Source organism: Loxodonta africana, chromosome 11, assembly GCF_030014295.1.
Source record: "Loxodonta africana isolate mLoxAfr1 chromosome 11, mLoxAfr1.hap2, whole genome shotgun sequence".
NCBI classification, from domain to species: Eukaryota; Metazoa; Chordata; class Mammalia; order Proboscidea; family Elephantidae; genus Loxodonta; species Loxodonta africana.
In genome coordinates, this window is record NC_087352.1 from 27,714,194 (window position 1) to 27,726,589 (window position 12,396).

General features: G+C 44.8%; 1 protein-coding gene across 1 annotated transcript; it reads right to left on the reverse strand.

Annotated features, from left to right (window-relative positions):
* Positions 1-3,123: 3,123 nt before the first annotated feature.
* On the reverse strand, positions 3,124-12,396 carry LOC100667945 (zinc finger protein 416-like). Its single transcript, XM_010586655.3, has 3 exons — positions 12,118-12,396; positions 9,304-9,430; positions 3,124-8,010 (listed from the first exon to the last, which is right to left on the reverse strand). Exons 1-3 carry the CDS (start codon positions 12,148-12,150, stop codon positions 6,608-6,610), a joined length of 1,563 nt encoding a protein of 520 aa, XP_010584957.1. The 5' UTR covers positions 12,151-12,396; the 3' UTR covers positions 3,124-6,607.

The following is a 12,396-nucleotide window of genomic DNA, read 5'->3' on the forward strand; positions in this document are numbered from 1 at the left end:
GATTCCAACTGCCAGCCTTTTAGTTAGCATTCGAGTGTTTAACCACTGTACCACAAGGGCTCCTTACAGAAATGTTTAGAGCTAGTATTTTAGATGTTTCCCAAAGCTACAGGAACCAAGTGGACATACCACACCAAAATGTCACACAGCCTACATTCATAGCTGGGAGCTAATAACTATTGTTTTTTAAATACGTGTAGACTGAAACTTCAGAGTTTCATGAACTTCAGTTCAGGCAGAGACAAGAGAGAAGACTCCAGACAGGGCCATAGAGTGGAAGAAGGAAAAGGAATGTTAGGGTACCTGAAGTCCGTGGACAAGCATGGTGCTCAACATTAGATTTCCTCAAAGTTCTCCTCTGCCTGTACAATCAGTGATTGATCTAATACTGACAGTATCCATAATTTGTATTTACACTTACATTTTTACTGTTTCTTGGGCCGATCACTTTTATAGTAATTCTGATATTTATCAAGAGATTCAAGACCTAGCAGGGGAAACAGCAGAAGCCAATGAACTTGGGGTTGAATTCTGAGCTCCACCTTCCTAGAGATATTAGAATGAAGCTTAATGGCCAGGAAGCACTTAGGAGGTAGGTAGTGCTGAGGGAACTGCCTCTGATGAAAATAGTTTCCTTCATTCAAAAGCTGACATTGTTTGTGGGATCTCTGTGGTGAAAAGAACCAAGGAATTGGCTAAGACCAGTTGGTTGAGAATCAGGTCTGTTGGTCTCAGCATGTGTCCAATGAGCAAAGTGAAGTTACAGAAATAGGAAAGTGGAGTTTCTAAGGATCTCCACTCCCATCTGAGGAAGATAATTGCTATTTCTAAGGTGGTGGGAGAGCCCATAACATCAGCATCTGTGGGACAATGACTTAATTTGTCAGGAAAATTGGTAGAAAAATAAACAAAAAACGTGTTACCTTCACTTAACCAGGAATTTCCAACACTAAATCCAACATATATTCCCCTACTAAATAACACATACTTTAAAACAATAAAACCCAGAAAAAAAAAAAAAAGACTAAACCTGAAGGACATTGAATTTGGAAATGGATTCTTAGAGACAACACCAAGAGCATGAGGAAAAGAAAAAAATATAAACAAAAATTTTGTGTATCAGAGAATGTTATCAAGAAAGTGAAAAGACAACCTACAGAATAGTTGAAAATATTTAGATTATACTTCTGATAAGGGCTTAATATCCAGAGTATGTAAAGAACTAAAACTCAACAACTAACAACCCAATTCAAAAAAAATGGATAAAGGACATGAATAGGCATTTGTCAAAAAAGATATGCAAATGGTAATAAGCATATGAAAAGGTGCTCAACATTTTTAGTCATTAGGGAAATAAATATAAATCAAAACCACAATGAGATACCATTTTACATCCACTATTATGGCTATTATAAAAACAAACAAAAAATGGAATATAACAAGTTTTGGAGAGGATGTGGAGAAATTGGAACTCTCATGCATTGCTAGTGGGAATGTAAAATGGTGCAGCCACTGTGGAAACAGTTTGGCAGTTCCTCAAAAAGTTAAACATAGAATTACCATGTTGTTGTTAAGTGCCATCAAGTCGGTTCTGACTCAGCGACCCTATGTACAACAGAATGAAATGCCGTCCAGTCCTGCGCCATCTTCACGATCATGGTTACGCTTGAGCCCATTGTTGCAGCCATGGTGTCAATCCATCTCATTGAGGTTCTTCCTCTTTTTTGCTGACCTCCTGAGTATATACTCAAAAGAACTGAAAGGAGAGACTCAAACAGATACTTGTACACCAACGCTCATTGCAGCATTATTCACAATAGCCAAAGGCAGAAACAACTCAAGTATTCATCAACAGATGAATGGATACACAAAATGTATATACAATAGAATATTATTCAGCCTTATTCATTTCAGGGAATGAAATTCTAATACATGGTACGGACACGGGTGATCCTTGAAAACATTATGCTGAATAAGCAAGACACAAAACAACAAATACTGTATGATTCCACTTATATGAAATATCTAGGACAGGCAAATTTATAAGGACAGAAAGTAGATTAGAGATTACAGGGGCTGGAGGGAGGGGAGAAGGGGAAGTTAATGCTTAATGAGTAGAGTTTCTGTGTGGAGTGATAAAGGTTCGGAGACAGATGGTGCTGATGGTTACACAACATGGTGAATGTAATTAATGCTACCAGATTGTACACTTAAAATGTTTGAAATGCAAGTTTTATGTTATATATTTTACTGCAATAAAATAAAAGTTCACAAAGCCAAACTCAAAAAAAAAAATTCTAATGGACAAATGGCTTAGCAATTTCAAGAATAAAATAAGAGGTTGTTGCTAGTTTCTGTCAATTCTGAATCATGGTAACTCCATATGTGTCAGAGTAGAATTGTGCTCCATGGGTTTTCAAGGCTATGATGTTTTGGAAGCAGATCTCCAGGCTTGCCTTCTGAGGCACATCTGGTTGAGTTGAACAGCCGACTTTCAGCTAGCGGTCACACACTTAGCCATTTGCACCACGCAGGAAAGTATGAGGTGCCTATCAGTTAATAGACTTGTAAGACAAACTGAATAAAATCTTAATAATACATTTTGTGTCCTGATTGCAATCAGCCTTAACATATTTTTGAGACATTTGATAAAATTCAGCACTGATACCATATTCCCAATATTTTAATTTTGTGATAAAATCATGAATGAGTTGTTATGAACAAGTTGTTACATTTTAGAAACACATTCAGAAGAGGTTATGCATTAAATGACATATCTGAGAATATACGCAAAAAAGATGAAAAAGAATGGGCATGTAATAAGGATGGTAGAATGGGTTAAGTGTTCATAGGTTCCATGATGTTCTTTCCCATTGTCACATATTTGAAAATAGTCATTACAAAAGCTAAATTATGTCTTTCTATCAGTAATTTTTAATGTTGAGAAGGACGACTTATAAAGGGCAGGAGGAAACTTTTGGTTTCACGTGAGTCACTTGTATGGAAACATCAAAATGTACATTTAAGTCTGTGCTGTTTAAGTCAATTATTCCTTAATTAAACTGTCTGGAAAACAAGTGTACAAAACTTGTCACTTCCTAATCATTTTACAAGTTTTTATTATCTATGTTCTTGAGGTGGTGTGTGCTACTGGCAACTCTTCCCAACTCCACATTAAATGACATTGTGCTGGCAATTTGAATTTGGCAATGGTGGGAGTATTTACAGCACAGAAACTGGCAAATACTAAAAACCCATGCTTGATTTATTGCATTATTCAATGTGTAGGCTTAAGGAAGTGATGGAGGTTATGTTAAACGATACAGATTATACTTACAAGTGTGTGGTGTATTTGGCTATTGTATTATGCATAGCACCAAAAAAGTTGAGTAAAAAATGAGGAAATATTCAAGTTCTGAACAATTATTCCAAAAATTCCAACACGTCATTGTTGTTTCACTATCTTATTTGTTAATGAAAAGGGAAAGAGTCAAAACTCATTAAAGAAATAAGCAGAAGATATGAAGTAGTCTTTTACCAAATAAAATGTACAGGTAGCAAATAAACACATGAAAAAAATACTCAACATCATGAATCATTAGGGAAATGCAATTTAAACCATAATGAGATACCAGTACACATTTATTAAAAGGAATAAAATTTAAAAAGCTATATTGGCAAAAATGTGGAGAAAGTAGAAATCTCATAAACTGCTAGTAGGAACGTAAAAGAGAACAACCATTTTAAATCAGTTTGGCAGTTCCTTAATAGTTAAAACATTCCTCCAGCCTGACTTAGGCATTATACTCTGACTTATTAACTCAAGAGAAATGAAACATATCTCCATGTAAAAAGTTGTATATAAATGTTCATAGCACCTTTATCTGCAATAGCCAAAATCTGGAAATAGCCCGTATGTCCACAAACAGATTAGGGATAAACAAATACTGGTATAGACAGAAGACAATGCCACTCTGTAATTAAATGAACTACTCATATAAGCGGAAACCCTGGTGGTGTAGCAGTTAAGTGCTACAGCTGCTAACCAAGAAGTCGGCAGTTTGAATCTGCCAGGCGCTCCTTGGAAACTCTATCGGGCAGTTCTACTCTGTGCTATAGGGTCGCTATGAGTCAGAATCGCTCAACAGCAGTGGGTTTGGTTTGATTTTACTCATATAAACTTTTTTTTTTTTTAAGCACCACTGATGAATATCAAAATAGTTTTTCAGCTTGGAGGAGACCAGAAAAAAATTAAGTGAACACTTTCATGTAAAATTCTTCAAAATGCAAACTAAACTATTGTAAGGTAAATCATTGGTTGCCTGGAGCACCTAAAGAGCCTGGAGAGATTATAGGGGCGTGAGGTGAATATGTGTGAGACGGATATACTCATTATCATGATTAGGGTAGTTTCATGGGTATATATGTATGTCAATACTTACCAAATTGTACACTTTAAATATGTGGAGTTTATTGCAAGACGATTATACTTTAATAAAGGTTTAAAAAATGGTTCAAAATAAAAATTTAGATCTTCCACTCCTGAAAATCAGGTTTAGCAAGCCTAAGTTGACTCCACCATCACGCTCTTCAAGCCCTCGGAAGGTAGCTTTGTCTCAGTGGCAGCAAAATTAGCGAGCAATGAAGGCCATTTCCTCCCAACAGGAATGCAGCTGGGTCATAAATATCACATGCCCGGACAACAGGATCTGCATTCTCTCTGTCCTTGTTTTCCTGCCTGAGCAGCAATAGCCCTGAGGTGAACACCCAGAAGTCACAGGAATCCACAAAACCTTTATTTTCTGACAATGACTGTTGCTGGAATTGAATAAGGTTCTTGCCTCTCACTGGCCAAGAATGAGCAGTTAAGGCACGAAGAGTTTTCCACACACAAAAAGCTTTATTGAAGAGGCTTGCAAGCCGAGACAGGGAGGGCCTAAGCTACACTTACCCCTATCTCACAGAACAAAAGACTTGCCCAGTTTTTAAGTTTTTGGGTGGGAAGACTCATGTGTATTCATAGGCATAGGTGGGGATATGTTAATAGTGCGTGTGCAGCAGCTTTCTAAGATGGTTCCTGTCCCAGAGGCTCTGGGATTCATAGCAGGACTTACTATGGGGTGTTACGCCAGCACAGTCTCTCATTCCCCAAGTGCAATTCCCCAGCTGTGCCTGTAGCCTCTCACTACCCCTGGTGGAAGGTCACATAGCAGTCACAGGTGGATGTTCTGCGCACGCCCCTGGGGCTGGTTTTACCCAACTGCTTCTGAAAGACAACCTTAAGGAAGTTTCCGGGCTGTTTTCTAATACCCTGCCCCATTGTTCCAGGGAATGCCTTTGTGCACCCTGGCCCACTTCCTGTTAGTTTATGTGAATTGCAGATTTGGGGGCCCCTCTGTTCCCTGTCTTATGACCTCAGCTACGTTAAGACATACAGCTCTGGAGGAACACAGAATGTGTGTACACACCGATCCCACACAGGCATGGTTACTGGAACACTAGTCAAAGCACTTTTAGAAGAGGCTCATTCCCTTTAATTTGCTGCAGTCTCCACCACTCCCTATTAACCCAGTGTTGCTGTAACCAACTATGGTTCCTCTGGCTCCTAGGGTCCTATAACCAGCAATACCCACCTACTGGATTCTGGACATCAGGGCTCATACCTCCTTTAGAGGACCTAGGGAAGAGTCCCTCAACAGTGCTGGGCATAATGTGATATGAAAAATTCATGTTTTTCCCAAGAAGCACGGGAGTGGCCCCTCCTCAGGATGACCTCTGAGCGCACAAGAAATCCTGGCATCCAAGCCACAAATCAAGACCACAAAGCCCTACAGTCCTTCCTAGGAGACCCTGGGCAATGTACAAACCAGGCCCAAGCTGGAAAGCCATTTTCTGCCATAATTTCATCCCCTCTGAGGCACACAAAGTTTGGGATCCCCACGAAAGTTATTCACCCTTCATGCTTGTAAAGCCAAGTTCTGCTTTCTAAGCCCTCAGTGAATAGACCCCCGCCCCCCAAGATAAAAGGCACTTAAACAAAAGTCCTTTATTATTGCACAAACCAGAGTACTGTGTAGCAGGTGGTTCCTAGGTTGGTGACCAAGAGGCTACAAAAGTTCATCACAAACACAACTTGAGCCTAACAGTGTCCCTGAAAGAGGTAGTCCTTTTCTGCAAGCCACCGACACAACTGATATTGGGTTAAATCTGGGTCAGGTCCATGCCCTAACTTTTCAGACAGAAGGGAATGAGGACACCCTAAGGGCTCAGGCCTCTCAGGATTTCCTCCAGCTAATAGGTGGACACAGAGTTCTGCTTCCCTGTGCATGTTGGGGTGGCGAATGATGCAGGCTGTGGGCACTGCCAGGGGACAGAGGTGACATCGCTTGTAGAAGCTGACAATGATGAAAATCTGGCAAGAGCCCTAGGCAGGTTAGAAAGTGCAGCCCAGCTCCTTAAAGCCTCCCCCATACTGGAAACTTATGCGGAATCTCCCCACTGTGGATGTTTGGACTTAGGAGGTTGAATTCAGGTCGATGACTCCCCTAGAAAGGCTCTCCTCCAGTGTCATTATACTGACCAAGCACCCAGCACATTCCCTGCACATCTAAGGCCTTTCTCCAGTATGAATTCTCTGATGTTGAATGAGGTCGGATTTGCGGCTAAAAGATTTCCCACATTCATCACACTCATACGGCCTTTCTCCAGTGTGAACTCTCCAGTGTTGAATAAGGCCAGAGCTTTGCCTAAAGGATTTTCCACATTCATCACACTCATAAGGCCTTGCTCCCGTGTGAACTCTCCGGTGTTTAATGAGGTCAGACTTGCGGCTAAAGGATTTTTCACACTCACTGCACTTGTAAGGCCTTTCTCCAGTGTGAACTCTCCGGTGTTGATTGAGGCCAGAGCTTTGCCTAAAAGACTTCCCACATTCGCTACATTCATAAGGCATTTCTCCAGTGTGAATTCTTTTGTGTACAATAAGATGAGAGCTTCTGCCAAATAATTTCCCACATTCACTGCACTTATAAGGCTTTTCTCCAGTGTGAACTCTCCTGTGGTGAATGAGGGTAGAGATGTGGCTAAAGGATTTCCCACATTTGCCACACTCAAAAGGCTTTGCTCCTGTGTGAACTCTCCAATGTTGAATGAGGCTGGAACTTTGGCTAAAGCATTTCTCACATTCACTGCACTTATACGGTCTTTCTCCAGTGTGCACTCTCTGGTGTTTTATGAGACTGGAGTTGTAGGTAAAAGATTTCTCACATTTTCCATACTCATAAAGCTTTTCTCCTGTGTGAACTCTCTGGTGTTGATGGAGATCGGAGATTTGGCTAAAGAATATTCCACATTCACCACACTCATATGACCTTTCTCCAGTGTGAACTTTTTGATGTTGAACAAGCCTGTAATTGCAGCTGTTGTTTTTTCCACATTTACTACCCTCACAAAGCCCCTCTCCAGTGCAGACGCTTTGGTGGTGAATAAGCGTGCGTTTGTAGCTAAAATCTTTCTCACATTCACCCCACTTATAGCGTGTCTTTCTGCTGTGAAAGGCCTCCCCACACTTGGTACTGCTGTGTAGCTTCTCACTGTTCAGAGAGGCCTGGTGCTGGAGAAGGCCTGAGGCTGCTGGGACATCCTTCCCAACCTTCTCACAGGTGAAGGGCTTCCCTGACCCTTGAAATTTGCAGCTCTTGACAAATGAGGTCCCATCCACATCCCTCTTGAAAGATTTCTCTCTACTGTGATGCTTCTGGAGCTGGGGAAGGTTTGCACTGAGCCAGAAACCTCTGAAACATGCCTCACTCAAGCATGGTTTCAGCCCAGAGTACGATGGCTGGAGTTCATTCAGGTGCAATATGTCTTTCAAGACTGGGACGCACATGTCACAGGGGTGAGTCTTCTGGGTAAAACGGCCTGCTTGTGGGGTACTGATCTGTGACACTCGTTCTACAGAAACACTCTGCTCAGAAGATACCGCCTCCTCCTCTGTTCCATGCCAACAGCCTGAAAGCAGAGAAATGCTGATGAAGTGCATGCTGACTTTAGTGGGGAGGGGAAGTCCCTATAACAAACGTGGATCAGGCACACCTAGAAGTGAGTCCATGAGATAATTTTCAATATAATGGAGTTGGGGGCGGGTTGAGAAAGGGGCTGCTTTGCAGTACTGAGCCTCTGAGGATTACAGAATGAGAAGTTTCACCAGAGGAAGGATACAAAGATGGGGTGCAGCACAGGAAGGAGAGGCAGGGCCTCTAACTCACTCCAGTGCCAACAGCCTTCAGCAGGACCATATCAGTTGGTGATGCATGTCTGATGTGCAGAAGGCTGGTTGTGTTCAGGGCCAGGAAAATCCATTTGGAACTGAGTAGTTAGTACTCAAGGATTACCTAAGGACATGTGCACACCTCATGACATGTTGTGTGAGTCCAAGTTGAAGAATATTGCAGAGAGCAGTGAAGAGGAAAAAGTGACAAGCAGACACCAGCAAGGGGCGGGGGGCAGCCAAGGCTGGAAGTCACAGCTCAAATGACAAGTCATTGAAGTGTGAGGTATGGGGAAGAAAAGATAGAAATGAGGTCTGACCAGTGGCATTTACACCAAAATACTGGTGGACACAGAGCAGCTCCTGGCATGACTTGAACAGAGATCTGATGTCATGTCATTTCCTAGTTACCACTCAGCAGGGCCAGGCCTCTGAGATAATGCTGCCATGTCCCCTGTGAAATGCAACTGGGCCTCTACTTGAACCCTGTCTGCATGAAGGGACTTGCAAGATACAAGTCCTAAGGGAGAGACAGGGCAAGGGAGTCAATTTAGTACACAACGGACCACAGGACAGAAAATTAATACTATAAATAAAAACCTCAGGAGAGGACCTTGCAAGAATAGCCATGTAAGTAGTGACCGTGGCAATGCCTACAATTCTTGGCAGTCAGACAGGAGGATATGTCAGATAGAGGAATGGGCAGAACCTGGAGCACAGAGGTAGTGTGGATACATTAACCAGTCAGGACGAGAACAAGCAGCGGGGGATCCGCTGTGCTGAACGGAAGACTCCTGACTCCCAGACTCTTGCCTCCACAGTTTCACACAGCAAGTGGTAGGGCTGCTCTGGGAGTGCATTGCTTAGGGCTTCGCACATAGCTCAACACTGGCACCCTCAGCACACATGCCAAGAGAGCAGGGAAGGCAGCAGAGCCCATAGTCTGGCTTTGGAAGGATAAAGCTGTCTCTGGGGAACAGGAAGGGAAAGACAAAGACCAGCTTAGCACATTGGGGTGAGTGTGGCAGTCTTACCTAGGGAGGCTATGATTGCAAAGTTCTCCAGCATCACATCTCGGTAGAGGATCCTCTGAGTCTCATCAAGGAGCCCCCATTCCTCCTGGGAGAAGTCAATGGCCACGTCCTCAAAGGTCACACCACTCTGTCAGGATGGAGACAGTCCACATCATGATTAATTTCTCCTAGGATCCCAAGTTCTTCCCCCCATCCTGTATGTCCCCCCTGCTCACCCTGCTCCCCGAATCTCCACCTCAGGCTAGATGATAGGCCCTGGTGCCACTAATACCCTCTCTCCCCTTATGGTCCCACCAATCATCCAGTCAGGCGACAGCAACAATAGACAGGTGGGCATGGAGATAAGGTTCAAGCTCTGGGCCTAGAATCCAGGGCTAAACCCCCTTTTGACAGGTAATTCTCCTGGCGTTACCCAAATCATGCCTCCCAGACACAACCAAATGTGGGCTTACCTTTCACCTTTAGGTCCCCAAACCTGGGGCACCAGGACCATCAGTTTATGCCTGTCTCCACATGCATACCACTCTGTTCCACACTCTCCCACTCTGTACTCCCACAGCTTCCTCCCCTCCCTGCCCTACACCATAGCATCTCCCTGGCCTCCAGAATGTAGGTCTACCCTAGAACTTTGATAGTCTCCGCTCCCAATGTCAGCCCCAGATCCCCAGCTCTGTCATACTCAGAATAATCCCATGGATTCATGAAGGCTTCACTGTCTGATTGTTCCTTGCTTCAACCTCAGCCACTCAGGACCACTTGCAGGATCAAATGCCCATGGCCCTCTTCCACTTGTGCTACACTTGCTGACATTTCATCAGTCACAACTCTCTTCTCTCCACCCGATGCTCCTTCATAGCCAGGTCCCAATGATTCCCCCATCTCAGTCCTATTAATTCTCACAGGTGACCACTTGTGCCTTGAACTAATCCACCAGCCTGACCGAAACACCCCAGACCACACGTAGGGTAACCACAAAATCCTGCTGAGTCCACAGAATGGTGACTAAGTTCTCTATTGTCTCCATTACTTCTGTGTCTCATGTCCACTCATCTCTTGGCAGTCTGTGCCCCCTTCCAGAGCATGCTCTCTCCTACACCCTTCTCATGGCCACTTCTCTCCCTCACCTGTGTTTGTCACACACAACACCCCAACCACTTGCCCAAGAAAGAGACGCTGTCCTCGGCCCCCACCCTCCCCTTTCTGGATTATTATTAGCATTACCACCATGGACTGGATTCCCCCTCCTAACTGTGATGTGCGGTTCCACCCTGGACCATACTCTCACTACCACCTTTTGTACCTCCCATCCTGAACTCCTTACCAGAGCTCCAAACCTATGTGTCAAGCTACCCATCTGATGCCTCCACTCACTGTACTCTTAAACATCCAAACTCTTAACACAGCAAAAAAAAAACTCTTAATATCCCCAATGCAAGTCAATCCTACTACTGACCACCCCATTTCAACTGTTGGAGCTTCCATCCTTCTGACTGTTAAAACCAAAAACCTTAGAATTATCCCTGACCCCTACCTTTCCTTCTGTTGCACTAAAAATCAGAAAGTCCAGACAGCCCTACTTAAAAAACAAATTCAGAATCCAATCATTTCTCCCATCTCCACACTGATCCATCAACACTCAACTACTGGAGTAACCTTCTCTCTGGTATTCCTGCCTGCTTCCGCACCCAGTCTGTTCCCGACTCTGCAGTCAGAGAGAGGCTGTTATGATCTGGGTCAGATCACCCCCTACTCTGACCCAAACCGCACATTGCTTCCATTAGCTCCAGAATAGATACCCACCTTCTCAGGCTGCCATTCAGGCCTGACTCCTACACCTCTGATCTCTGTTCCTACCAGAGAGAGGAGAGCTGCAGTTCTCTGGACACTCCCAGCTTGGCCTCACCTCCTAGCATTTGGACATGCTGATCCTTATGCCTCAAAAACCTATCACACTTCATTCCATTGGCTGCCAGAAATGGGCACTTCCATATAATCCCTGGCCTGGACTCAGCATCCTGGGCTTGGGATTTCCACAGCATCTCCGGACCCGAGCGCTGGGAAAATGGCAGGTAAAGAGCTCCAGGACCCCACAATCCATATGTGTGGGGTCAGAATTAGTGAGACTCACCCGTGTAGGGCCCATAAGCGCTTCTGCAGCCATGGGAAGATATAGGAAAATGAAGATGTGAGAGGCAGGTGATCAAACTGGGGTTCCATGAGCCCAGGACTCCTTGTACCCATGCACGGCCCTGGAACCTGGTGAACTTGGGCTAAGCGTGTCATCTCCGGGCCTCAGTCCTCAATGCTGCCTCCTACCAGCTCGGTGATGTTGGACAAGGATTCAATGCCCCTGTGCCCCACTGTTGTCATCACCCCAAACTCCATTGGTTCTTCCTCTTGGTAGCTTCTAGAAACTTCCTAAAATCCTAACTCAGACCGTGTCCCTCCTCTGTTCACAACCCTCCATGGCTCCCAGTGCCCTGAGAAGAAAGGTACAACTCCTCAGCCTGCCATCCAGGCATGACTTCTAACACTCTCTAGTCCCTGCAGACAAGAATGATCCCAGGTTTCCTGAAAGCTCCCGGTTCAGTAGCACCTCCAAGCCTTTACATATGCTGGTCCAATGCATATAACACTCCCACGCCTCATCACACTGGTGTCAGAGATGGGGACCCCACCCACGCGTACCTCTTATACTGGACACCGACGCGTGCGCTGCAGTGACCTAAGAAAACCCCTCTCATCCGAGGCTTTAGGATGCGGAGGAAATGGCCGGAGAGGGAGAGGGCCCTGTGTCAGGGATGCAGCACCCACCTGAGGCGAGTCCATCAGCGCGGCGGCCGCCATCGGAAACTGTGGACAGAGCGGGGCCGGGGTCGCGCACCAGTATCCCCAGCCCGGTCCTGACGCGGATCACTGCTGGCGGCTCCGCTGCCGAGCTTCAGGCCCACACCCTGTGCTGTGGGGACAATGCCTCCTCTCGCGCCTTGCCGGTACCGTTACCTCGGACCGACCCAGAGCTCCGGAGCCTCTGACGCGGTTGATGGACCCAACAGCCGCCAAAATGACCGCCGTGGAGGACGCCGGAAGTCC

Bases quoted from the DNA above. Each gene is read 5' to 3' on its own strand.
- LOC100667945 (XM_010586655.3), bottom strand. From the start codon at position 12,150: ATGGCGGCCGCCGCGCTGATGGACTCGCCTCAG. The intron at 9,431-12,117 runs GTGGGTGCTGCA...CCATCCTGACAG, and splicing joins CGCTGATGGACTCGCCTCAG to AGTGGTGTGACCTTTGAGGA. The intron at 8,011-9,303 runs GTAAGACTGCCA...CTCTGCTTTCAG, and splicing joins TGCAATCATAGCCTCCCTAG to GCTGTTGGCATGGAACAGAG.